General features: G+C 55.0%; 1 protein-coding gene and 1 long non-coding RNA gene across 2 annotated transcripts; one reads left to right on the top strand and one right to left on the bottom strand.

Annotated features, from left to right (window-relative positions):
* Positions 1 to 21188: 21188 nt before the first annotated feature.
* LOC309879952 lies at positions 21189 to 24531 on the bottom strand. The gene is made up of 4 exons (XR_014317868.1): positions 24489 to 24531; positions 23595 to 23631; positions 23212 to 23295; positions 21189 to 21307 (listed from the first exon to the last, which is right to left on the bottom strand). It is a non-coding gene; the product is annotated as an uncharacterized lncRNA (long non-coding RNA).
* Positions 24274 to 26635, top strand: LBX1 (ladybird homeobox 1). Its single transcript, XM_082764306.1, has 2 exons — positions 24274 to 24639; positions 24911 to 26635. The coding sequence occupies exons 1-2, from the start codon at positions 24315 to 24317 to the stop codon at positions 25408 to 25410; spliced, it is 825 nt and encodes a 274-aa protein (XP_082620432.1). The 5' UTR covers positions 24274 to 24314; the 3' UTR covers positions 25411 to 26635.
* Positions 26636 to 27798: the final 1163 nt, after the last annotated feature.

The following is a 27798-nucleotide window of genomic DNA, read 5'->3' as shown; positions in this document are numbered from 1 at the left end:
CTAGATGAGGAGCTCAAGACACCCACAAAAGCCATCTCCTGCAGCAGCAGCCCCCATCCGAGCCAGTCCAGGCCATCCACTGGTCGAACTGAGGGGTGAACTGGGAGCATGGGGCTGGCTGAGCCGGAGGGGAGAGGCAGCAGGGGATGCTCTGGTTTCAGCCGTGCCCGCTCCCGTGGGAAGCTGGGGAGAAGGTGAGAGGAGCCCCTGCTCTGGCATGTGTCCCAACACATCCCCCTTCCCACCGGCTCACGGGCAGCTGCAAAATCCACCACTTTCCCAGCACTCACCCAGGAGGGAATAACGATAATAAAAACAAAATTAGAACAACTCCCTTCCCCAGACTAGGGGGGGTGGGAAGGGAATGAGCTCTTGGGAACGGCTTGGATTTCACAGCCTCTCCTGGCAAACGTGACTTTTCAGAGAGAAAGTCGCCGCCACCGGCTTCTCCTTTGTGTCTGCAGAAACAGGGTCCTCTCTCAGCCTTTCCCTTGTCATTGGATCTTGTCAGAGGGGCTGCGGTCCTGCCACGTCCCATGCGAGAGAAGCAGATTTGCCAGCCCTGCTACAGGCTCCGCATTCCCAGCCTCTCTTGCCTCATTTAAAGAAACTCCCCAATCCCCCGACAATGTAAAGCTTGAAATCTTTTCTTCCTACTTGATGCTTCATTATTGTGATTGCTCTTTATTGATTGACAGAGCTGCTTTTGCAAATGCCCAGGACCCTTGGAGAATCGCAAGCTGCATCCCCAGTCCTGCTCCTGCTCGCAGGCGCTGCTCCCACGGAGCCTGGTGGGGCTGTGTCTGCAGTGGGACAGGGGGAGACATTTCCCCTTCCTCCCCAAAGGGTTGGCAGGGAGATTTGGAGATGGTTTCTCTGCCAGAGAGCCTAGCACAGAGCTGGTCCCTTGGGCAAGCTGTGCCACACGTCACACAGCTGTCCACGGGGATGCAAAAGGCTGCCACCAAGAGCATTATTAATAAAGGGTTTTGCTCTGCGCACCAAGGGCAGGCTGTGGCTCAAGGATCGCTGCACAGAGGCACATCACTACATCAGTGACATCAGCCCTGGCAGGATCTTTGCCCAAAAAAATAACAAATAAAAAAATATTGTCTCAAAAATGTCCCTCCTTCCTCCAAACCCCTGCCATGGGGTACATTTTCCTGCTGGCCTCGCATGGCTGCAGCTTTCCAGCCATGTTCACAGGGGCATCACCACATCAGCCCATTCCCAAGAGCAAACTCTTTTTCCCACTCTGAACTTCTTGCTACACATGCAAACCTAATTAAGCACAGTGCAATGGTCAGGGCTTGTTAATATCAGGGCTTGGCTGGTTTCATTCTTGGCTGCCAGGAGGCAGGGACTGAGGTGGAGGCAGCGAAACCACACAGCGTAGCAAAACGCTGGCACTCGTCCTGCTCCCTCTCGGTAGGATTTAGGAGGACAAGAGATCCCAGCAGCCAGATCACTCAAGGTGGTCTGCAGGATGGATCTGCCTGCCCTTGGGTCTTCAATCACACCCGAGGATGCTTTTCTTCTCCTGACTTACAGAAGATGCATTGCTCAGAAAGCAGGAGACAAAATGCAGCTGTCAGAACACAGCTCTCAGCCGTGAGGCATGGGGCAGCGAGAAGGGCTGCTGCTTGTTATCCCTGCCCTGCCTCACCGATGGACACAGGGACGATGCAGAGCCACTGCCAGGCAGCAGGCAGGTCTCAGGGAGCTGGCTGAAACATGATTTTCTTCCTGCCAGCTCCATTGCAAGGGGTGGGATCCATTCCCGATGGCAGCAGGGAACAGGGGTCGGCCTGTCCTGGCCTTCCCCGCAGGTGACAATGGGGACGAGGAGGTGTGTGCCAGCAGGGAGGAGAGGCAGTGCTCCGTGCATGTGCATGCAGTGCCCCAGCTCCTCATCACCAGCTTACAGATCCCCAGCCAACTAATCCGGGGTATTTGCATCGCAGAGCAGATTATCCAGAGCCCAGCCACCTCCCTCCACGGGGTCACTGTGCCTCCAAGGGTCAGCCTGCAACCCCACAGCGTTGGGAAGTGAAGGAACAAACAAAGGCCTTGCTGCACAAGGCTGCCACATGCTCCTGGAGCAGACACACATCCTAGGATAGCCTAAACTGGAGGTGTCACCCTGCCACCCGCGCCAATGGGAGGTCCTTCCCAGGAGGAGATGGCTCAGCCCTCTGTCCCCAAACCCTTTTTGCTGTGCACCCCTCTGAGCACCTCCCAGAAGAGGGAAGCACGGGCACAGGGACCGGGTGATGGTAATAACCAGCATGAGCCTGCTGGTGGGTGCTGTCACCCTGCTTCTCTCCTTGGCCCTTTTGGGGTGCACGGGGGAGCCCCGGGCACAGAGCACACATGCAAGGGGCCACGGCAGCTGCCAGACCTTTGTGCCCGGGCTTTTCATCCAGGAGCTCTTCCCTGTGGTGAGAGCAGCTTTGAGTTGCGCCCTGCAGCCCTGGCTTCTTGGAAGGGTTATTCCCTTTGTCTCCTTTCCCTTTTTTTTTTTTCCAGATCCGACTTAAAACAGAGATCAGGATGACTCGCAGCGAGCAAAGATCCCATGACTGTTTCCCCAAGAGCCAGGATATTAGTCCTTGTATCCTGGCCATATTCCAGCTCGGGAAATTACCTTCTGCCTCCCTAAATACCCCCTGTGGTTTCAATTGGATACAGGCTTCTTCGCTCTCTTGCTGAAACTGCTGCGCAGGGTTGCTGTGCACGGTTAAGCAGCTGCTGCAGGAGATGGGTGATGGGGTGCACCTCAGGGTGCTGCACCCAGGGCTGCTCCCAGCCGCGAACCAGGCTCCCCTCACACATCTGCCCCTGAAAACTCTTGTCCCAGGCTCAGACCCCTCTTTGCCCCCTTTGTGCTGAGGATCCAAGTATGAAGCAAGATGGATTTGGGTTTGGTTTACAGGCCAGCCCTCCAGCCCAACCCCAGGCACTTGGCATGGGGCATTCTCCCAGCACCAGGTGAGTGCACAGCCCCGAGTCCTCTACAGGGATAGGAGAGCAGGAGAGAGCCCTGCTCTGCCCTAAATCCTAAACCTGAGGCTCAGCCCATGGCAGGACCCCCTTTACATGTCCTCGTGCCAGGGAAGGTGCCACACATCCATCTGCAGAGCATTGCCCAGCGCTGCCACTGCAGGGCAAATCCCAGCAGCGAGCAGCCCTGGCACAGGAATCAAATCCTGGAGGTCTCCAGGCTGAAATTGTTCAACCTTGAGTTAAAAAATGCAACAATGTCGAGCAGCCGGAGTTTTCGCTGTGCTTGTTGCCAGAATCTATACAAGCAAATTACTTTGCTGTCAGGAATACAACAGGAGACAGAGAGAGAAATCCCCTTCCCGGGCACTCTGGAGACATACCCAGAGTATTCAGAGTAACGCAGCCATCGCGCTGACATCCCCCGACATCTGGGGAATGCAAAAAAAACAGACTGGAAAACCTTTAAAGTCATTTAGTAGATGTGATTTGTGGGTAAAATATAATATACAGTGAAAGATGGGGACAAAATGGCCTTTAATGGAGTGTCTTGGAGGAAATCTTGCGCGTTTGTGCATGTGTGTGAAGGGGAGGTGTTTATCCGTGCAGACACATGCTTTTAAGCACACGGCTAAATCTGTAAAACATTATTCCTGTGTGTGTGCGAGTATAAATGTACCCATATGGCATTCCTCAGGGGTCTGCCCATAGTTTATCCCGTCACACGGCCACGTCCTGCTGCCACACATGCTCTTAGAAGGGGACAGGCAGCAGGACCCTCTCTCCCCTCCAGCAAACACCACCTAAAGCAGGCGCCCTCGCCCCATTTGGGGTGCTGTAAGCAAGGGGAGCTCTGGCAGCTGCCTCCTGTCCCCACTCCACCATGCAGAGCTACTCGGGTTTAAACTGGGAGCTGGAGGGGAGGTTTATTTTAGCAGCAAGTTGTTTTTGCAGTGTGCTTCGTCAAAGCAGTTTCAGGCTTGTTTAAAGGAAACCCCCTGCGCACGGCTCCAAGCACGGGGCTAATTTTGGAAGCCAGAATATCCTGGAGCAGTGACAAGGGACTCAAGGGGACTGTGCAAAGTGGGTGCCAGCAGAAACAGGGCACGAGGCTGGCCGTGTAAGGGCTGCTGCTGAGAGCCCAGGTGCCCCAGCCAGCTCGCTTCTCTGTGCCTCAGTTTCCCCATCCCCAGGTGGGGATCTGCTTCCGCATGAGGCCACTGGGATGGTCACATCCCAGTTACAGATGGCAACTAGAAAAGAGAAGTTCATTTCAATCTCTTAGAAAAGGTAAAAGGGAGTCTGGGAGGACTGTGTTTGGGGTTTTTTATGTGCTTTTTGGAATTGCATTAAAAGTTCACAGCAGCTCCCTGGCCAAGGCATGGGAGTTTGCAGGGAGGATGCCAGCAACAGACCAGGCTCAGAGCCAGCCTGTGGGTTTTAACCCAGCCTCTGCAGGCTCAGGATCGGGGCGCAGCCTTATCCCAGCTACTCCTGCAGCCTTGCCCTGCTGCTCCAAGCGCTGCAAAACCCAGGGACAAGCTGCCTGCACGCCCTCCCTGCAGCCTGCCAGCCTGCTGAGCTATAAGCTAATCCTACCCCGAGCTGATCTATAACTAATTCACTTACAACACAATTGCAATATCGATTCTCAAACTGCTTTGCAGACAGTGCTGAAATACGTGTGTGTGTGTGAATGTGTGTGTGTGTGTGTGTGTGTGCAGTGAGGACGAGGGAGCCGGCTGACAAAAAGCCGTGGGGAGAGCACGGGTCAGTGCCCGCACTTTGGGGAGAGATCGGAGGGTGCTGCCGGGGGGAGGCAGCCAGAAAACTCCCCTCTGGAAACACCGCTGCCAAGGGCTGTGGCTGGCTGCAGAAAGATCGAATTCTCCTTTTCACCAGGGCATCCTATGGGCATTACACATCCACCGTCGCTGTGAAGCAAACCCAGTCCCGCACTCACCTATCGCCACGGGAATCGCTGCAGCGTGGGCAGGCTTGGGGCTGGGCATCGGCGTTTGGAGAAGCACAGGAGCGGAGAGCTCTCTCTGCTGGGTCACAGCAGCCAGTCTTGCTCATGCCAGCTTGCTTTGGCTACAAACAGCCTGGTTTTGGCTACAAAGCCCATCAAAGCCTTGACACTGATCTTGGTATCTTCCTAAGCGCTGGGGCGAGCACAAAGCACTCCCTGAAGCCCCCTGCTTCGGTCAGTGGTCTCCGAGAGCGGCTCTTCACCCAGGGAGCCGTGCCTGAAAGGTTGATTTATGCAGCACAAAGTAAGGACGACATATTTAATGACGAATGGAAATGTCGTATCGATCCCAGGGACAGGCTGGATCACACGCGGGCTGTCGCAGCATCGGGGAGTCGATACGGGGAGCAGGCTGGGATCAGGGGAGCATCAGCGAGCAGGGCTGGGAAACTGGAGGAACCTCCTAAACTGCAAAGCAAAGAGGATGTCCAGGGAGTTTCCAACACCCAACAGCATGGTTAGCATCCCCAGGGTGTTTGCAGGCATGAAGGCGCATCTTTGGAAAAGGGACCCCACAACTGTGTGGGGTGACCCCAATGGGATTTGGGGGGCTGCTGTCATCCCCCTGCCTGTTCACACCGCAGCCGTGAGGGTCTGTCGCGTTGCTGTAGCAAAGGCTCAGCTCAGCTGGAGGAAAGTTCCACTTGGGCAGAGCACAGCAGAGGGGAAAAGTGATCTTAAACTGGCAAAAATAGAGCATCAGCCTCATATAATTTCTCTGAAAACAAGATTTATTGAAGTTCTGTCTGTGGAAATCACTGTAGTGTGGTACATTCAACGCATGGGTTCGATCACTGACTCGTACCCTACTACATTTTTCATTAGGAAAAATATTGGCTGGGAAAGTTTGACCTCATAATCTCTGCATTTTAAACAATAACTAAGGAAAACAAAAGTGACGGGCTAAGGCAATCTCTTCCACCTCAGCACTCTGCTAGGCAGGAGCCAGGACCTGAAGCTGGCTGCCCTGGACCTGGACCTGCTGTGCCCCCTCTGGACCTGGGGGGCATCAGCCACATCTACCCAAGGGGTCTCCAGCGTGGCACGGAGCTCCCAGTACATGCTGGAGGGACAAAGCCACACAGGCTGTGAGCTCAGGACAAGGAGGGTTTGCAAAAAGGATGGCAACATTTCAAAAAACCGGGCTCCGTTCCCAGCTTAATCTGGGCCCCTGAGCATGCCCAAGCAGGGACAGTCTCAACTGCAGGGCAAATCAGAGATAACCCTCATCTGAGCCTGGACTTCTCACCTTTCCATAACCAGATCTCCCCAGGCTGCAGGCAGCACGGGGTCGGGCAGACGGACAGATTCCCATCCAGGAGAGCTGTGGTGTCCACCTTCAGTGCGGCCAAAGTGTCCCTGCCACCCGCCGGGGATGGCTGGAGCCTCGTGCTCCACCACGGCCCCTTTCAAATTAATTCCTGCTTTACGGTCTAAATAAATTAACCTCCATCGATTAGAGGTTCCCGGTGCTTTTAATGTCAGTGTCATAATCAGACACCAGAATGGATTTGCCTTTCTAAATCATAGCTCCAAAAGGCTCTGAACGTGATGCTCTCGCTGCCTGATGTGCGCCAGGCAGAGCGGCGAGGCTGGGGGTCCTGAGCTCACCCACAGCCAGCACTGGGCCTCTCCCTGGGCTCTGTCCGTGCCTCCCACCACCCAAACTCCTCAACCACCAGCTTTCCAGAGAGGTTTTCTGTCTTCTGCCTTATCGCTGCAGATCTCGGGGCCCTTTCTGACCATTCATCTGACACCGGGCAGAGAATTCCTCTCCACCCCCTCTCCCGCGCTCAGCATCTCCCCTGCAACTTGGTCCAAGACCCTCGGTTTGATTTCCAAGTTCTGACACAGCCATTACTTACGAAGAGCGATTAGTTTGGTTGTTGTCGTTAAGTCATTTTTTAAATGGCTCCAGGCGGCATTAGAGAACAAAGAAATAAAATACCCGTGAAAAGAGTTAATCACAAATTACTAATTATTCCCCCCCTCCCTTTGTGCTCCTTCCTCCCCAAATCATGAAATATTATCCCCATGAAGAAAGGAAAAGGTCTGTCCATCCGTGAGCCCTTCACGGATTTTATACACCTAATTCATCAAACGAGAAACACTTCCTGATTGTCCGGGATTATTTGGAGAGGGGAGCTCCTGACCCCCGACCCCTCCGCCGAGAGCCACGGCGAAGGGCGAAGGCTCTGATTTACGCGTCCCCAGCCCCGGGGAGGGGACCTCGCAGCCCCCCCACCCCTGCCAGCCCCCTCTTCCCCGGGGGGACCCCAGCTCCCGTGACTCCAAACGTTTCTGAACCCACTCGGATTTTATGGGGCCGCCGATTTCAAATGCGCCGAGCGCTTTGAACAGGGCGCTGTGCATGCCGTTTGGATTTTCGTCTTTATTTACAGTGAGGGCCTTTATTCCCCTTTCCAGCCCAGAGGTACGTGACACAAGACAGGTCTTGAGCTCAGAGGGACAATCTGGAAGGCATGGGGCTCTGCGGATTTTGCTGGGATGGAAAACCTTGGGATGGCAAGGGCTGAGTGCTCCAAGGCACACAGGGATACCCGGCGCTCCTAGGTGTGGATCCACCCGAATCCACTTGTTAAAAATCCCCAGGTCACTCCGAGTGGAGGTGGCTTCCTGGGGAAAGCACTGTTGAAAATAGTGGCCCATGAAAATGCCCTACCTAATTCCCTGCTTGCCCAGTTCTAGTGGAAAACACCAATGATGCCAAAAGAGACACAAATGATTGTGCCAGAGCAGAAAGCACTGATGAGGAGTCTGGATGCAGATAAATCCTGTTTCACACCCCCATGCTCCTGAGTCACCCCTTTACCTTTTCCTCTTTGGCTCTTTCCTTCCCCCACTCAGTGCCATTCCTCGCACCCTGAAGATGCTCAGGGCTCAGCTGCAGACCCACACCTAAATACCGAAGATATTCTTATAAAAACCCAAAGCAAACTCAGAGGACTTGAAGGCCTCCAGGAGACCTGACCTCCAGATCTGCACCAGCAGCCAATGCATGGCAGAAGGCAGCAGTAGGACCTCTGCGTGGGGGAAAGCTTGGACGAGCAGGTTTATAAATCCCCACCTGAAGGCATTCTTGCAGCCTTTAGGAATGGCTCTGATCACAAAGATGCTCTGAACTGCACCAAAACCACTTCAACAGGCTCCAGTTTTGCCCTTTGCACGGTTAAAACACTTTGACCTTCTCTGCATGCATCCAGAAGCACACCCTACCTTGAGTGGCAATGAACCTATTTGTCTGAGCAGGACAAACAAACAAACCCTGTCCCCGAGACCTGGGGACCTCGGAGCAGCACGCCCCTGTGCTAACTGCTCTGCTTCCCAGGGCAGAAAGAGCCCATCCTGCACGCCTAAATCTGAAAGTGATGCAGGAAGGCGACCATAAGGGAGTATGGAAATGCACTCGAATCAATAGGATGAAGCTAACAGGATCAAGAACAAATAGAATGAATCAAATGGGATAAAAATGCCAGAGGCAACGCTAGACTCGGCCGTGCCCCGGGGATCCCTGCTGGAGGAGCAGCGCAGCCAAGTTCAGCCTCGGCCGCTCCTTGCTGGCTTTTTAAAGCTTGGTGGATTTAGGAGCTTTGGGTAGGATTTTTTTTTCCCCTCCCTGTCAATGATGTCTCAATCGGAATAATGTGTGAGATTCTTGGGTTTGCTCCACACCCACCTGGCACGGCTCAGGGCCCGGCTGCTATTAATGGCAGCTTCCCGTGACCCAGCGGCGCTGCTTTGGCTACCGGGGGTATCCAGAGAGGTGCCTACACGCGAGGTTTGGGTGATGAATTTAAAGCAGCCATGTTTGCAGACCAGTTCCGATGTGTGTCTGACAGCCCCTGTCCTGATTCAACAAGCATGCTGACAGCCAGGCTTTGCTCCAAGCATGTGCTTAAATCTCTTTGGCTACCGAGGGCTTTGTGCCTGTGCTTGAAGTAAAGCAGGTGCCGCGTGGATCGCGTCCTGCATCCTCTTAGCAGGGTCACATCTTCCTGCAGTCCCTCAAAGACAGCAGGGAGAGGCTGTGGAAGAGCCACTCGGGTATTTGCTAGCTGCTTGTCCAACAGTTCCCGCCGTGGCTGCTCCTGCCTGGCTCCCACACGACCAAAAAAAAAATGAACATAAACCAAAAAGAAAAACCACGCAAATATATTGCAAAGCATCTTTTCTCCGTACCAGCTCCCCAAGCACCTCAGCATCCTCCTGACATCCCGGCCCATGCCAGGATCTGGAACTCAACTCCGAGGTTCACATTCCCGTCCTCCCCAACCCAGCCCAAAGCTGTCACACGCTTGGCTGGGAAGGTGACCCTCAGGGGGGGCAGCACCCTGCTCCCCACCTCTGCCAGCTCACGGTGCCCTTGGGGACCAGCCCCTCATCCCACCACCCAGGCTTTGCCACCCAGCTCCCCACCCAAGGCTGTTTTTTGCTCAGCTTAGGGGACTGGATGATTGCGCTGCCCGAGGCGAGATGGCTGCAGGCCATCTGCTAAAATAGTTGCTTGTCATCATCTCCTTTGTCCGGGCTGCAGGCTGGCATGACCTGTCCCCTGCGCTCCCTCTGAGATCCTTTTACACCCGGCCTTTGAAGGGCTGACAGGCAGCAGGACCTTGATCTTTCCTTTCGTCCTCTTCCCCCTGCCTCTCTCCCTTTCCTCTGCCACCTGCTCTGGTTGTTTTCTCCCCGTTCCTTTTGGGGGTTCTTCTTCTCCCTCCATGGGTCCTCTCCCTGTCACCCTGGGTGGTTGTAGACCCCTAGATTAGTTGGGGTGCCCACCCAAACCACCCCCATGTTCCCCCAAAGAGGTACAGGCTCCGGTGGGACGTGTTGGTGAGCATGGTCTCGGTGCAGACCCAGCAGTGACCACAGACAGGGAGGGGACATCCTCCAGCACCCTCACCCCAAAGCTCCCATCTCTTCAAGCCCCATGGCGGGTGGATCCTGTGGCTCTCCCAGGGATCCTGTGCCCCCCTGAGAGGGGATCAAAGCAGCCCCTTCACCCTGGCACCGGGCTGTGCCAAAGCCTCTCTCTGCAGCAGGTTGCCCCAGCAGTCAGGTGGCCGGCGTGGCCAAGCAATTCCTCCCAGGTCAAGGACCTGGCATGGCGGGGGTGTCACTTACACCCAGACATGGATGGCACAGGCCAGCTGGGGTAGGAGGAACACATCCTAGCATGCTAAACCCCTTCCCGAGGAGCCTTGCTCCCGTTCCAGGGGTGCCTGCTGGGTTTGAACCAGGAGCTGCTGCACGTGATGGTGGCCGTGCTGGCTCCAACCTCTCCTGGGCTCTGATCCCCATCCCAGGCCCTGATGCCCGTTGTGAGGAATGGGAACGCATTGCTTTAGAGTGAGAAACGAGCTGCTACACTGAGAATAATTGCCCCATAATGCCAGCTGCAAGGACCACAGCATGCATTTCCATGAGGTTATGCTCCTTCCAACCCATCTGCTGAGCTCGGATGTCTCCCCTTCTGCCCTGCTCTCCTCTCGGCTTTCAGAGGCACCCTGTGTGTGCGTGGAGCCCTTCTCCCACCACCTCCACCACCCCATGGCAGGGCCTTGCTACGCTCAAAGCTTGCAGGGAGGGGATGGCAGCCACCATCCCACCCCGCTCCTGTGCCCTTCCCGCATGGCACGGCCACGCAGGGACATCCAGAAGGCAAACACACAGCACGGGGCCAGGCTGGCAGCAGCCAGCAGGGCAGCTCCAGCCCTCTGCAGGTGCAGGGCTTGGTGGGCAATACAGCTGCACACTCAGCTCTCATACACGCTGGCCCCATTTCCCCACGTCTCTGCCTTTTTATCCTTGGTGATTTTGCCTGATGGGTGCCCGGTGAGCAGCGATGCACTGCCGTTTCCAGCAGCAGCACGGCGAGGACTGAAGCCTGGTGGGCTGCTGGGACCGAGCCCCAGCAAGGGGCGAGCCCAGGGCATGGCACACTGCAAAACCGAGGGCGGATGGCTGCAGCAGAGCGAGGAAGGGGCTGATTTACACCCCTGCCATCTCCACGCCGCTTCGTTCCAGCAGAGCTGAAGTGCCGGTTGCTCCTGTACTGGGCCCATCGCGGTGCGAGATCCTGCCAAAGCGCGAGAGGGATGTGCGGTGGAAAGCGTATCAGGGGTGGTATTGTCTACACGCAAATGCTCAACTTTATGTACTTTTAACTAGAGGTGTAACAGATGGTTGCAGCTCGGTCCAAGCAGTGGAGAGCCATGCCCATTCCGGCTGGAGCCAATCAATCCTGCCACCCTGGGGAAAACGGCAAGCTGGGTTTGGAAGCGCGGCTGCCAGCAAGCCAGAGGAAGGCTCCGCGCAGGCGAACGTGGGCTGCTGCCATGCGAAACCAGGGAAACGGGATGCAGAACCAGGGAAATGGGATGCAGAACCACGCAGGCAGCCAGCAGAGCGCCGCGCCGCCGGCCTTCGTGCGCTCGCCTGCCCTGTCCGGCTGCTGCCCCATGCTGGCATGGGGAGGGGAAGGCAAAGGGGTTTGCTGGGGAGGGGAGGGCACTTTTGGGGAGGTGGGAGGGATGCTGCTCCCCTCCTGTGTGGTGGGGTTGGGGAAGGGGCTGCCTGAGCTGCTCTGCCCTGCTCTGCGCCCCCAGCTCAGCCCATGCCAGGCACGGGGCAGGGGACACTTGTAGGACACCAGGCCCTACAAGTGACATTTGCTGGTGGTGTCTGGGGAGCTTTGGAGCTCACAGAAGAGGACATGGAGGTGTCTAAACCTGGTTAATTCGAGGACATTGTGTAGGGCTTTGGGTATAGGGAGCTGGGGCACAGAGTGAGATTATCCAGTTCTGCTTATTGGAAATGGGGCCCAGAGCTTACAGCCAGCAGTTTTTACCGTGACAACCTTCAGCATAACCAAGAGCAGGAAAAAGAGTCCAAGAAGTGAAGAAACACCACCTTGTCCCTGTTTCTCATGCTTACCAGCTGAGGCGATGGCAGATAGTCACTCACCTCGGGGGCAGGCACCGCGTTTCCCCACAGGACTGAATTATCCTCATGGTGTGTAGGGCTGGGCACATTCATGGTTTCTGCCAGACAAAAACTGTGTCTTCCTTTTCTGAAGGGAACAATTCCCCTGTGTCAGTCACCTCCTGCCATGGAACCTGCAAGGTTGAAGCACCGCGGGACCAGATGCAGCCGAGCCCATGGGTGGTTTGCGAGGTGCTCAGCAGACACCCGGGTGTGGGAGGTGTCCCAGGGGCTGCGTGTTACAGCAGTGCAGAGCATCAGATCGTGAACTGCAATGGGAGGTCGCAGGGAAGGCAGCGATTTTGTTTAATGGCTTCTGGAGACTGAGGGATTTGGGAAAATTACAGGTCCTGGTGGGAAATCCATGCTCTGTCTCAGTGCTGTCAACACCAAGCAGCCAAAAAAAAGCAGGGAGATAGGTTCAAAATCATTGTCTGTTTTATCCTTGTTGCCTGCCTTGGGTGGTTTGTCCATAAGCATCAGCTCATCTTCAAGGGTACCTCACTCCCCACTAAACATGGGTTAGAAAACCCACCCATGACCCACAAACTTCCCCCAAGATTTTGAGCAAAACATGAAAAACTTGCAAAAATGCATCAAAGCATTGAGGCTGGGTGGCCTGCCCAGCAGAGCACAGGGATTTTGGCCCAAGGCTGAAATCTTGAGGACTGCTCAGGGAAGACACCTGCACCAAGGACTTATTCCTGCCCACCCCAGCACCTCCCGACAGCCCTAAAGTTGCGCGGCTGGGATGGAAACGCTTCCCAGCAAGCAGGCAGGGAGACGGCAGGCAGCCTTCTGCAATTAAAATGAAGTATTTCAAGCAAATCTGGCTCGCTCCTCACTCCTGTCATATACCAAAGCCCTCAGATTGCCTCTCCAGAGGCTCCCTCCCAAGCCTGGCAGGGTTGGTGTCCCCCACAGTGCCATCAAGCCATTCCCATCACCTCCATGGGGCTGGGGGCTTCAGCCTCATCTGAAAACCCCTTCTCCCTCCCCCCTGCACCTCTAACTTCTCTCTCATTATCATATCTGGTGCATGAAAGAGCCAGACCTGGGTGAGCAAAGCACCCAGGGCTGCTTAGATCTATCCTAGGAGAGTGTGTGAGAGCCCCGAGCTCCCTCTGCACTTTGCCCTGGCTCCTTAGGAAACCCTGGGGATTTTGGCCAGCTAGGATGAGTTTTTTTCCCCCCTTTCCATCAGCTTCTCAGCCCTGGATTACAGGAGATGCACTCCCCCTGGTCAGCTCCATGCTTCCAGAGTTTAGGAATATGGAATTTTAGGAAAATTAGGAACATTAGGAACACCAAGGACTACGGGCATCTGTGCTGTCAGGCTGGGGAGGGGGGCGAGCAGGGATTAACCGTGAGTTGCCTCTTCCTGAACAAGTGTGAACCGAGTGAAGTTGTCTGGTGGCAGGCTCGTAACAAATGAAAGGGAGATCTTATCTGCATAGCTTGTAGATCAGCCGTGAAACTCATTGCCCCGGGATATTGTGGATGCCAAAAGATTATATGGGTTGAACAAGTGGTTAGACACGTTCGTGGAGGAGCAATCTATCTGGGGCTGTAAAACACCCAAGTATCACTTCTCAGGAATCTCTGAACCACGGACTGCTGGGGGCTGATGAAGTATCCCAGGGAAGCATGCCATGTACTCGCTAGGGTACGCATCCTAATAATATAATGCACTAATATAATGGCAATAATACACTCTGTAATTGGGTTTTTCCCTCCCTGAGCACACCCTTCCACCAGCCATGGCTGGATTCGGGGTATGGGGCCAGGCAGACCTTGGCCAGACCCCGTACGGCCTCCCCCAGCCTCTCTCCACAGGGCTGGCATGGATCAGTGCCACGCCGCCTGTCATTAGCGCGCCTGCAAGCACACCCCGAGCTGCCTCGGTGCTCTTTAAATGAGACAGGTAAAAATAAAACCTCTGATCCTGAGAGGGTTCGTCAACCTCATTCTGCATCGCAAAGCCCTGCCCATGCAGGGGAAAAGCCTGGCATTGGGCTGCGTGTGACTGAGCTCTGCCTCCGCAAACAAACCCATCAATCTGCCAGCCTCCATCGTCTCTGGGTGTGGGTGTCTGTGCCTTTCCTGGAAAGCTCTCCATTAAGGAAAAAACAATCTGAAAATGGCTTTTTTCTTTCCTCAGGAATAGGTTCCTTCCCATCGCTCATCTACCAAAATCCCTGCCTGGGAAGGCGACCTGAAGATGGGGCTGGATCACAACCCTCCTGTACCAGGGGGAAGTTTGAGGAAGGAAGAGCAAAAACTTCTTCATCCAAATACATCTAATAATAAAAAACAGGGAAGAGCAGTGCTGGAAATATGCTAAGTAAGCAAAAAGCTGGCTAACCAGAAGTTTTCTGTGAGGCATCAGGAAATCTCTAAATTGCCACAAGTGCCTTATTTAGTGGTGTGTGCGCTTTTTGTCCACACAAGTTCCAGTCACTGCAGCCATCAAACATTTTTTAATAGGAGCATTAACTTAAGAATAGCTAACAGTAATATTCCTAGCTGTGTGGAAACAGCATTTTATTAAATGCTTCACACAGATTTTGTATAATAAAGATGAATATATTATATCCTCTGCCTCCCCCAGAGTGAAACAATAATAGGAAAATAAAAAAAAAGCCAATAAAGTGAAACATAAATAGAACATAATGGGACTAGTAGCGAACTGAACTGACTATATAACATCTGCTATTGTTTGCCTGGCAAACGCAAACAAGGGTAGGAACCAAGAAAGATTTTTAACAGCCCTAACCTCTTCCCCCCTCTGCCGCAAGAAAGCAGCGCTGATATCCAGAGCAAATCTATTTCCGAGCTGATGGAACAGCACAAGGCACGACTTGCAAATTCATCCTTAACCAAATGTGTCAAAATTCCCTCAGCCCCTGTGCACCGGGCAGTTTTCACAAGCCTTTTGGTGCCAGCCAGTTTACATGTGGAAATATTCCTGGGTCTGAAGAGTTCTCCATGCAAACATTCATTCATTTAAAAAACTTTTTTTTTTTTTTTTTTTGCTATGCATTTGCCCCTCGCTGCTCTCCAGTTTCCAGAGCCCGGTCACCCCGTCAGCTGAGCAGAAACAAAGCCATGTGAGCCGGGCAACAAATCGTGCCAATTGAAGAGGTACAGAAAGAGGCGACATTTATGGGCAAGGCCTCAGCTGGCTCCTGTATATCATAACCAGGGAGCGCTTGCTTGCATCCAGGACCTTTGTAGAAATTGGGAGAGCTACAGGATCAAACTGTGAGCAGAGGGGAGAGAAAATAAAAGGAAAAGAAAGGCAGGATTTCTGCCCAGCAGCTCCTTTGCGGGTAGCAATCTGGCCAACTCACAGGTGCTGGGAACCCAGGGCTCAGCATCTGCAGAATTCAGTCTCAGTTTGTGACCAAATTTAAATCATAGCCATCCCGATACCAGACAGGTAGCAGAACTGGCTGGAAGCTGGGGGAAGGAGAGAAGAGCTAAATGCCTATAAAAGTCATTTTCTCTTTTATTTGTTATCTTCCTTGTAATGATCACACCATGTTTCCTAGCTATTTTTGCAGTAAGTTGTACGCTGGTCTCAGGAGGCCCCTGGATGACTTATTATTAACGATGTCTTCTTATTATGGATGGTGATTTATTATCAGAATGATTATATTTGTACCGGGTATGCCGTTCTGCTGCCAGCACAAAGCTCTTACCATCTTCAGAGCAAAAGGTCGTGTTCCTGCAGCACTACGTGCCCAGCTCTGAAACACTGAGCCGGTGGGGCTGCAGATTACGCACACGCACAGGGCAAAAGGGCAAAGACCAAAGAAACGAGGAGCCCTGCTGCACCCACAGCGCTGCAACTGCTCTACAGCTGGGGGACCCTTGGGCACTCCACCAGGTTTCACTGCTCACCCTCTCTTGTATCCCCTCTGGGGAGGGAGGTCACCGTGTAAGGACCTGTATATACCTAAAAAAACACATTGCTGCAATCTGTAGCTTGCATTACCAGTCGACAAGTGTTTAACCTTAGGAAATTGGAGTCACTTTTTTTTACCCCGCTTGCCTGGGAGGTCTCACACTGCAGGAGCTCTAACACAGGACTCACAGGGCGCAGGAACCTTTTGACGCCAGCCTCTTAGCTGACACTAAAAGAAGCCGCAGGAGCAGGTAGAGTGCTTCCTAAGCCTAAAAATATAGGATTTAGGAGCAGGAGAGGGGCTGCTACTGGCAAATAGCCCCGGGGGTTGGGCCAGCCCCGCGCCCCGGCCGCGCACCCTCTGCGCTCCCCGTCCTCCCTCTAGCGGCTGCTCCCAGCCTCCGCCCCGCGGCTCCCCGGCTCCAGGGCTCCCCTTGCAGCCCCTCTCGTGGTCCCTTCGAGACTCAACTCCACTCACACGGGTCTTTCCCGAGGCCTCAGACCCTCCCCGAAGTGAGGTGTAAGGGCAGAGCCATGCCCACGCCAGCCCTTCCCCATGCCATCCCCAGCTGCATCACTTTTGCACCTCTTTTGGGGCCTCCCTTTATGGGTTTCACTCCCTCTCGTTAGCTTTTCCTCAGACCGGTGGGTCCTCATTAAGGTGTAGGGCTATCAGGTGTGGGGATCCTGACTGCTTGTGTCCTATGGAGGCAGAATCCAGGCCCACGTGTTGCTGCGTATTTGGCATTAGCCAAGGCCTTCTCTCCACACCTGTACGAAGCAGCAGAACTAAGTAGACCCCGAGGAGATTTCAAGCAGAAAAATGGGAGAAATCTTGAGGCTGTTCGCTACATGTGCTTTACTAAGTGCCCAGGAAAAAAAAAAAAAAAAAAAAAAAAAAAAAAAAAGAAAATGAAAAAAACATCCCAGGCAGTGAAGTTCCACCGTTGCAAATAATCATTCATCAGCTGGAAAAGAGCCCTGGGTGTCAGGCAGGAGGATGTGGGAATTCGGTGCCACAAGATGTCACAAAGTGAACAGAACAGAGGACAGAGATTGGCTGGCCCCTGGCAAGCACAGAGGTGGAATCACTAAAGATGAGGCGTTTTTGTAGTGATGTTAAGTTTCTGTGTTCGGAGTTTGAGTCATTTCCTGAAAGGCAGGAATTAGGGAGATGCCTAATAGGGGAGAGATTTTTTCGGCCCAGCCTGCTTCAGGAAGCTCTTCTCTCTCCCTCATCCTCACATCAGCAGGCAGCGGTAGAGCCAGGAGGCAGCCTGATCTGACAGCGATGGGTACAGAAAGAGAAACACAGCTGAGGTTCCCAGGGCAGAAAGTAGAATAAAATAAACCAAGGTACAAAGCATCCCGCCAGAGGGGTCTGTCCTGACCTTGGACAAGTTGGGGAAAGGCAGCTCTGAGATGGGCCCAAGGCAGGATGCAGGGAGCTGCTGGCACTGGAGAGGGGTGCAGCAAAGCCCTGCATCCACAGCAAGGGCTGGGAGAGGGTTGGGGACCACCTTGGGACCCCTTAAGACCCCCTATGGTCTGGTCCCGAGGGGGGCAAGGAGAGCTAGCCTAACACAAAGGGATTTTAGGGACAGTCAGGTTTTAATTCCCAGCAGCACTCGTACCACTGGAAGGAAGAGGTGAATCCTGCCCAAAGCAAATCCCACAGGCCCTGCCTGGCTCTCACTTGCCACCAGGCTGGTAAAGGGGAGCCACTTCTGGGCACAGCAGATCCATTGCTCCATCAGGGCCTCCGTGTCCGAGCCCCAGAGCTGCAGGGGAGCAAGTGCCTCCCCTGGGAACCATCCCCAGAAATGTCCCATTGGTGTCCCAGGGGAGACGGGGGCCAGGGCACAGAGCACCCACTGGGGTGGCAGTGCCTGTGCTGGGGGAGCGTGTAGGGGTCCTACAAGGCAGGATGCAGAAAAGGATGGAAGGAGAAAAGGGGGAAAAAAAAATGAAAGAAAAAAAAAAGAAGGAGGGAGAGAGGGAGGGAAGGAGGAGCAGCCTCACAGCACAGAAAGTTGGAAGAGATCACGGCCAAACTCCGGCAGCGCCTCCCGCTCCACATCTCGATACTGCTTTTGCAAGGGAAATATTAGTTTTTAATTAATTTTCTCACTTCGGTTGTTGGAAGAGGAGGAGGGAGGGGGATCACCTTCAAAAAAGAAATACAAATAACTGCTTTAACAGGAAACTTTTGCTGCTGTAATTTATTGGAAGGCGAAATGAGCTCCGATTACATTATCCACCCGCACTGTGCCGGCAACGCGTACTTCGGATATTGCGCTATAATCCAATGACTGCTCCTGAATTATTAACACCAAGTTGTTATTAGAAGAAGTTGCCTAGCTTATTTCCGCCATTCTCCCCCCCACTCCCTTTATTAAGTTTCAATTGATTCCCCACACCTCCTCCTGCCCCCCAAAAATGAGCCTTCGCCTCCCCGGCTCCTTCAGAGCTGCCACACGTTACTTGCATTTGGCAGCCTGGTGAATTATTCACGCGTGCCGGGAGCGGAGGAGATATTACAGGTCTCGGAGGAGCCAGCACGGCTCGGCTGTCATATCCCCGTGTGGATGCTCCCCTTGGCTCCCCCCTTCCAACAAAGTTTTGTCCAGAGTGAAGCTGTGGGGCAGGGGACGTCCTGCGAGCATCCCCTGTGCTCTCCTCGCCCCATTTTGCTCCCTGCCCTGGCCTTGCCTCTCCCGGGATGGAAAAGGGGCACGGAGGGCCCGGGAGCTGCCAAATCTCTGCCGCCCACAGAGCCTGGCACGGCCGGGAGGCCTGAAATGCCCCCGGTGGCTCCGTGCCACCTCCCTGCCCGCCTCCGGCCTCTCTCCTCCTCCTCCTCCTCTGCGGGGGTCCTGCAAATGGCACTTCTCGAAGTGTTTAAAAATAAAGTAAAATAAAATAAAATAAAATAAAATAAAATAAAATAAAATAAAATAAAATAAAATAAAATAAAATAAAATAAAATAAAATAAAATAAAATAAATCAAGTTCTCGCCTCTCTCTGACCTGGGACGGGCACGTCCCGGCTGTTCTTTTCCAGGAGCCCGCGTCCAGCTGCGTTTCTGGGACTAGAAATTAAAATTCTGGAGTTTTAAAGGCTAAAAATGCATCGAGCCGCAGGCACTCACGTCTCCATTTCGGGAGTCCCCGCGGCGGCTGCAGAAGGAACCGACCCTGTCCCTGTCCCTGTCCCTGTCCCTGTCCCTGTCCCTGTCCCTGTCCCTGTCCCTGTCCCTGTCCCCACCACCCTGACCTGGGGAGGTCAAAGTCCCCCGAGCCTGGCTGCCCCCTGCAGCGGCTCGCAGGGGCTCTGCACCCCCCCGAGAACCCCTAAAACCCCCAGAAGGGTCCCCCGGCGTGGTTAGGGACCACCCGGCGTTTGGGATGGGGACACCCTCGGGAGCTGCGTTTAGTTTGTGCTTGGGACCGACTTACGGGGCGGGGGGGGCTCCCCCTTTTTCCTTGCATCCAGGCCCCAGGCACCCTCCTCCGGGAGCTTCCCCCTTACATCGGGGCTCCCCCAAATTCAGAGCAGAGGCTCGTTGCCCTCCCCTGGCCTCGCTGACGACGGGAGGCTGTAGGGGCACGGCCGGGGGTGGGGGAAAGCCAGGAAAAAACAAATTGTCCCTTTGGGTGGTCGGGTGGGGCCGACCCCCACTCCCCACGCACCCCGGTGCCGCTGGCTGTCCCCGGGAGTTTGCTCGCAAACGAAAAAGCGGGGGCTGCCCCCCGCTGCCCCGCGTTCAGCCGTGGTTTTGGGGCGGTGGGTTTCGTGTGTCCCCCCCTCGGGGATAAATTGGGGGCTCGGGCAGGGCCTCGCCGTGCCTCCGCCACTTTCCCGCATCCCCGCTGCCCGTGGCCTTGGGGAAAATCCCGGTTTCTCTCTTTTTTGGTTCAAGGGGAAGGCTTTTTGGGGAGGTGCGCTCCCCGCCCGCCCGCCCTGCCTCTGGCCCCGTTTCCCCGGCCGGGTGCGGGCGCTTGGGTCAGGTTTATTTTTGGTGCGGCGAAGTTATTTATTTTTATTTTTTCTTCCCCGCAAGGGAACGGCTTGCGAGGGGAGGAAGCAGAGGGACAGGGCTACAAAACGACCTCCGGAGATGGGCTCTGTCGGGGGGCTTCTGCTCAGCTCCGCGGGGCTCCCCGGGGCCCCCCAGGACCCTCCCCGGCAGCGCCGGGACCCGGCGTGCGCCCAGGCGGGGGCGGTTGTTTGCCGGGGGGAGCAAGGAGCCCGTCGGAGGCGAGGAAGGAGGACACCTGTGGCCACCCACGGGGGACATGGGGACATTTCCCGGCTGCTCTGCGAGGGAAGGCGAAGGGGACCTCCGTGCTCTCTCCGCCTGCGCGCACTCGCGATCCCAAATCTGGGGAAAGGGGGGGCTTTAAGACAAAACCCAGTTCGTTGCCGAGCTCCCCCCTCTGTGGGATGCTGTGCCAGGCCCCTGAGCTCGCTGGCAGCTGGAGGGCACGGAGTCTGCTCCTCTCCGAGCCTCTCCCGGGGAGCCGCAACGTGGTTAGGGCACTTCGAGCAGGCAGACATAACTGGGAGCCATGCACGGCTCAGCTATGCCGGGGAAGGAGGTGTCATTTGTACGCAGTTACTTTGGTGATCAACACTTGAATGATTTATGCCGCCTGCTTTAATTCTATTCCTGTGACATTTTCCTGGACAAAAGCGGGGCCGCACGCAGCCAAACCCGAGCGGCCCCGGGCTGCCTGCGGGGAGGGGGGGGGGGCAAAAAAGGGGGAGGAGGGCGGTGCCGCCACCCCAAAATACGACTCTGGGGGCGGCGGGGGGAGACGCCTCCAAAGCTGCCCCCCATAGCCGGAGGGTTTCTTTACGCCCCCGGGTAACTTTGGGTTCAGCGGGGGTTTTCTGCGGGAAAGGCCGCTGCTCACCCGCTTTTCTTCCCCGCTGGAAGGCGGGGACCCTGCGCGACATTTCCCCGACGGCTCCAGGACCCCCTCCTCCATCCCCCAGTGCCGCCGTTTCCCCCTCTTTGGGTCCGGCCCCAAACTTTTCTGCGTGCCCCAAGGGGGAATGGGTGCCGGGTCCCCCCTCGCAGGAGCTGGAGCTGGTAAAAGCGGGGTGAAACGCTGCGAATAAGGGCGGTTTTCCCCCAAAACGAACCCGAAACCGGGAGAGAAGAGCCGACGGCTGGGCGGGCAGGAGAAGAGCCCGGCAGGACGCGAAGTTTGGTGGAGGAGGCAGGATCCGACCCCGGGCTGCTCCCGGTGCCCCCCTGCTCCCCGGGGCCCTCCGAGGACGGGGAGATGCGATGGGACCCGCCGCGGGGCACCGAGGGTCTCCAATTCGGGGCCGGGTGCCAAGAGGGCTGCCAAAACAAAACAAAACAAAGCAAAACAAAAAATTAAGCATCGGGGGGTGCGGAAAGGGGGTGCTGTGCTTTTTCCCCAAGCCAGGGAAGGGGCAACCCAGCCTGCCCCTCCTTTTAATTTTGCCCCCCCACCCCCCCCCCCCGGTGCGCAGATACATAGGGTGTCCGTATAGGGGATGGATGTGAAGGGAAAGAGTTGCAGCGAGCGCAAAGGGAGCGCAGGAAACAAACCCAAACGCACCAAAGGCGCCAGCGAGCAGCCCAGAGCACGGTGGAGCGGGGTCGCTACGACCCCCCCCCGGGACATCCACAGAGCCCCCTTCCCTTTCAGCCCCCCCCCCCGGCTGCCCTTTTTCCCAGCGATGTGATATTTTGGGGATGCCGGGGAGAAGGGCAGGCGCCAGGCCTGGAGCCACCCGTGCCCCGATTGAGCCCCGCATCATTGCCACGGACCGGGCGAGGCAAACGAAAAAGCCCCCCCCTGGCCGGAGAGCCCGTCCTGGGGGTGCTGCCCGCCCCTCCCGGGCTGTGCCCGCTTTGGTTCCGTTGGGAACCAAAAAGCACCGGGGGCACGGAGACCCCTGACCCCACTTCGGGAGGGGAGACGCTGTTTGGAGGGACTACGGGGAAAACCCCAAATCTTTGCGGCTCTTTGCCGTCCTTAGCACAGTTTCTCCCTTGCCCTGAACGGAGGGGGCTGCTCTCGGGGTGGGGGGGCGCAAGTTGCGCCCCCGCTGCCATCCGCGCTGCGGGAAGGGTGAGCAGAGCTGAAGCCTCGGCGCATCCCAAAACGCTCGGCCAACCTGCCCCAACTCTCACCCAGGAACTGGATTTTTTTTTTTTTTTGTTTCCCCCTGTTTTTTTTTTTTTTTTTTTTTTTTTTTAATCTTATTTCTGTAATTATAACACCAGCATCCCCGGCTGAGTCCTCAATAAAACCCGGATCCTGACATAAAACGCCACGCTGGAAAATAATGCGAGGGGACACAAGGGAGAGGAGGAAAGTCTCTAATTGGTTAAAATATGTTTAAATCACTTCATAAAACCCAAGCAAAGCGAAGCAAATAATCCACCTAGCAAAGCAAAGAAGCCCGGCGATTTAGAATCAGTGTAATACGCTCCCCCCCGACCGGCTCCCCCCAGCTCCTCGCAGTATTTGATATGATGAATAACCCAATATAGGCCTTTAAAAATAGGTCACTGCATAAAGAGACTCCCAGAGAGCTATAAAAAATGGGAAGAGGGCGCTTTAAGGAGAGAAGCCATTTGCTTCTTTTGTGCTTCTTTGGTACCTAGCGGCCTGGGAGCTGCCAGCCGCTCTCCTCCTGCCACTCGAGGTGAGGAAGGAAAAAGTTGGGGCCGGAGCCGGAGCCGAGCAGAGCCCCTCGGGTCCTCCCCGTCCAGCCGCGGGCCGGCTGCGCGCAGCCCGGCCGGGACCCCCCGCCCCCGGAGCCGGGCACGTCCCACCCCACCCCGGCTCTGGGCTTTGTCTCCGGCCCCGGTCCGGATTAGAAGGGGCGATTCTCGCCCCCACTGCGTGGCCCGGGTTGATTTTCCCCGAGGGTGTGGGCGCCGAGCCCTGCAGCACCCCGCGCCCCCCCCCCCCACACACACACACACTCCCTCCAACTCCGGAGCCACCCGAGGGCTGGCACGGGAAGGCCTGGGGCTGGAATCCGGCCCTCTGTGCCCGGGGAGGCCGAGCTGAGCCAAACCGAGCCGAGCCGAGCCGGGCCGGGCCCACCGCAGCACCCCCCGCCCCCGAACACCGACCCCCGCAGGCAGCAACTTGGAGGGGGCCCGGCCCCGCAACCCCCCCGGCACAGGGCGCTGGGAAAGAGGAGCACGACAAAATCAGCGGCAATCTTCGGGTTTTATTGGAAAGGAAAGGTCTGCCTTACCTGGAAACACGCATCTCCCCTTCTTCCCCTCATTAAAACACCAAACAGCTCCGGGTAGAGCCCGAGAGAGGCATTTTAGATAAGCTAGTAGCCGGAATTAAGAAGAGGGAGAAATAGAAGAAAAAAAATATATATATATATATCGGAAAAAAAATGAAATAAAAAACCCGAAAAAAAAAAAAAAAAAAAAAAGAAAGAAACCGCTGGATTTTTGTTTTGTTTTGTTTTCGCTTATTATTATTTTTCACTCTACTGTATTATCCTTATGCAATAAAGGCTGGTTTGTAATGTAATTTAAAAATATATATGTCCAAACAAATAGCAGGGCCAGAATATGACAAGTGCATTCAGCATTATAATTCAACTGGGCTCCACCTACATACCGCCTCCTAATTAATGGGTCTCCGAACTTGCAAAAGCCTGCATTGGACAGAGAGAGAGAGAGCGAGAGAGAGAGAGAGAGAGAGAGGGCGAAAAGTGTCATTGAAGATAATTGATTACCTCCCAATCAACAATAACTTGTTAGCAATAGTCAATTACCCCGTCTCTTCTCGCCTCTTTCCCCCCGGTCCGAGGTCTCGGTGCGAGGGCTGCTCTCCCCCTCTTCGAAGTCTTTTTTTTTTTTCTTTTTCCTTTTTTTTTTTTTTTTTTTAAATTTTCATTATTTTGGGGGGCATTCGTTTCGGGGGGGGAGGGCAGGGAAAGTGCTGCGATTTGGGGTGTTTCTTAAAATAGCAGCCGGGAAGAGGAAAAGAGAGAAGAGAGAGAGAGAGGAGAGAGAGAGAGAGAGAGAGAGAGAGAGAGGACAGAGAGAGAGAGAGGGAAAAATCCCCGACCCGAAACCCTGGGACAGGAGGTGCGGCAGGACCACCTCTCGGCGAGGGACCGACGGCAGCTCCGCTCCCGGCCGCCCCGCCGGCCGCCCGACGTGGCTCTCCCCGGGCAGAACCGGGGCTCCTCCGCCGGCCTTGGAGGTGGGCTTCAACTTTTGCTCGCTGCCCTCTCCTCCGCCTCTCCCCCGCGGTCCCGCCGGGGTTTTCTCCCCGCGGCAGCGCATCCCCGCGGCGGGTGGGGAAGGCAGCCCCGCGCGGCCCGGCCCCACCATGACTTCCAAAGAAGAAGCCAAACCTTCGTCGGGGGAAGAACGCCGGAGGAGCCCTCTGGATCACCTCCCCCCGCCGGCCAACTCCAACAAGCCCCTCACCCCCTTCAGCATCGAGGACATCCTCAACAAGCCGTCGGTGCGGAGGAGTTACGCGCTCTGCGGGACTGCCCACCTGCTCTCCGCCGCCGACAAGCACCCCCCGGCCGGGCTGCCCCTCTCCGGCCGGCCGCTGCTCTCCCAAACCTCTCCTCTCTGCGCCCTGGAGGAGCTGGCCAGCAAAACCTTCAAGGGGCTGGAAGTCAGCGTGCTGCAGGCGGCCGAAGGTAAGGAGAAGCGCCCGGGGCTGTCCCCTCGGGGTCGGGGTGGAGGAAAGGTTGTGGGGGGCGCCGTCGGGGATTTGGGGTTTTTCGGTGGAGCGGGGAATAAAAGGGGGGGGTGGCAGGGCCACGACGGCCGGCTCCGGGGGTGGAGGAGCGGAGGCTGAGCCTCGCTGCCTCCCCACGGAGAGGCAGGGGTCGGGAGGGGAAGGAGCAAAATTGGGGGGGGGGGGGTTTGCCGTCGAGGAAAGGGGGCAATGTGGCGGCTCGTCGGCAGGCAGGGACGGGATGACGATCTTCGGGCAGCGGCAGACGCCGAAAAAGCGTCGGAAGTCGCGGACGGCCTTCACCAACCATCAGATCTACGAGCTGGAGAAGAGGTTCCTCTACCAAAAATACCTGTCGCCGGCGGACCGGGACCAGATCGCCCAGCAGCTGGGGCTCACCAACGCCCAGGTCATCACCTGGTTCCAAAACCGCCGCGCCAAGCTCAAACGCGACCTGGAGGAGATGAAGGCCGACGTGGAGTCCGCCAAAAAGCTGGGCCCCAACCCCGCCGTGGACATCGTAGCCCTGGCCGAGCTGGAGCCCGGCACCGAGGGTCGGGCCAAAACTCGGCCCGGCTCCCCCCCGCCGCCCCCCGCAGCCCGGGAGCCCGGCGCCCCGCCGCCGCCCCGCCCCGCCTCGCCCCCCACGGAACGGCCCCGCAGCCGCCGGGACAGCGAGGAGGAGGAGGACGAGGAGGAGGAGGACGTGGAGATCGACGTGGATGACTGAGGGGCGGCCGCCGGGCTCCCCCCCGCACCCCACGCCCCCCTCAGCCCGCTCCCCCATCCCCGCCCGACGGCTCCAAACCGGCCTCTTTTCCCCCCCCCCCCCATCTCCACCCCAGCCCGGCCCGGCACGGCTCGGCACGGCTCGGCCCGGCGGCTTCTCCTCCTCGGTCAGAGCAATAAGCAGCAGCAGCCCGGCACACACACACACACACACACACAAACACACCCCCCCACACCCCCACAGTCACGCGAAAATTAATTTAGGGTAGAGTCGCTATCCCTCCGCCTGTCACATCTTCGGAATGGTGCAATTACGGACGGCTTCTGTATAAATATTTAAACGTATATATTGGATTTTTTTTTCCCCCCCTTCCCCCCTTTATTTTTTATTTTTTTTTTCGAGGTTTTCATTATTTTTTTAAAAAAAATATCCATCCGTTACGATTGTTTCGTCCATAAGGGAGACGCGTAACCTTGGAACAAACTCGGCTCCCACCAGATGTCTGGGGGGGGGCGGTTGTTTCCAAAGACTTCCGAAACGAACCGCTTTAGAGGAGGTTTAAGTTAGGCTTAAAACGGCGACGACACGAAATCAGCCACTTTTCTTTCCTTGCATGTTTCAAATGTGCACGAAGTAATTTTATTTTTATTTTTATTTTTTTTTCCTTTTAAAAACATTTTTTTTCCTTTCGCAATCTTGGGAACTTGGGGATGGGGTATAATGCAAGTTTAAAAATATCTACTTTCTTTTTTTCCTAGAGCATAGAGATTTGTCTCCAATGCAATTTCTGCCTCATTTTACCAATTAAAAGCTATTTTTACCATTTTCTGCTATTGTTGTGCTTTTATTAAAAAGCTGCCTTTCGTATTTTTGATATGAAGGTGGTAACAAAAAAAAAAAGAAATAAAAAAAAAATCCTAGAATTATTTTTTACTCTTTTTAGAATTTTTTGCATGCTACGGAAATAAAAAGAACAAATCCCAAGATCGATACATTTAAATATTACGCTATAAATTAAAAATTAAAAAAAAAAAAAATGTACAGATTTAAAACCTGTTTTTGTTTGAATTGTACAAATTTTAAAAGGCCTGCTATTTAAGTTCCGGTAGGGACAATGTCGCTTTATTTACTGTCTCTTAGAATTGTACAGATAGCTCTTTTTTCCGATACAATAAAATCTTTACCATTTTAATATACTTTTACCGTCCTTCTTTGTGAACTAACCCCCGGCCCCGGGCTGCGGCCGCCGCTCCCCCCAGCCGCCCCCATCCCGTTCGCATTTAAAGTTTCTGCAGCGCAGTTACCTGCGAGGAAATGAGGGGCGAGGAGCACCTGGGCGAGAACTTTAGCACTTTGATATGCCTTTTTTATTATTATTTTTATTTTTTTTTAATTATAATTCTTTGCCTGGTGGAAGTGCGCGGCCAGGCTGGAGGCGCAGCTGCCTGCCCGGGGCCGGTTTATAGGGCGGCCGCCCCGCACCTCCGCACCCACCCGGGGGGAAAAAAAAAAAGGGAAAAAAGGGGGAAAAGGGATCGAGGGGGGGCGAGGAAGGAGCAGGGGCCCCTCTGCACAAAAGCAGCTCCGTGTGCGGCCGGGGGGAGCTGCCCACAGCCCGCCGGCCGGCACCAACCGCTCCCGGGCACAGGCTCTGCCTCTGCGGCACCTACGGGGCACGGGGATGGGAAATTGGAAAAGGGGCCCTTCCCCTTCCCCTCTTTTCTTTTTTTTTTCCTCTTTTTTGTTTTCTTTTTTTTTTTTCTCCTTTTTTTTTTTTTTCTTTCACTTTTTTTTTCTTTCTTTCCTTTTTTTTTCTCTCTCTTTTTTTTTTTTTTTTTTTTTTTTCCTCCAAAATTAACACTCCCCTGAATGCGTTTTCCCTTGGCAGCGTGAGCTGCCTTTTGGAGGCGAGCAACGCGTGTTTCTCCCCATTCTTTGCAAAATTTATGTGAGAAAGACAAATCTGGTGTACAGTGGCAGAGCTCCGCCGAGAAGTGTCCAGATAAGACAGGGTTGGTTTGTGGGTTGGATTTTTTTTTTTTTTGGTCCAGTTTCTCCGAGGCTAAATAAATCTTTCTCCTCTTTGAGAATGGATGGGGTTGTAATTTTTAGCGTAAAGCATGAAAACTGGGGACAAATGAGCCCTCTTCTCTGAAGTGACAAGCGACAATGGAGCATATACAGCCTCCTGCGGTTCGCCATGCTGAAACAAGCGTGCCCCTCCGCAGCAGAGAGAAGGCGAGCGCTTGGAGACCATATGGTTTTTGAATTTTCTTCACAATTTCCAGACAATTTGATGGATTAGGTTAACCCTCCCTTCCACTGTTTAACTCCGCAACAATGGGAGCAGAGCTGTTCTCCCTTCGTCGGGGCATCTGTGCGCTTCTA

Source organism: Aythya marila (genome assembly GCF_965140915.1).
Source record: "Aythya marila genome assembly, chromosome: 7".
In the NCBI taxonomy this organism is placed as follows: Eukaryota; Metazoa; Chordata; class Aves; order Anseriformes; family Anatidae; genus Aythya; species Aythya marila.
This window is presented reverse-complemented; position numbering and strand designations above follow the sequence as displayed.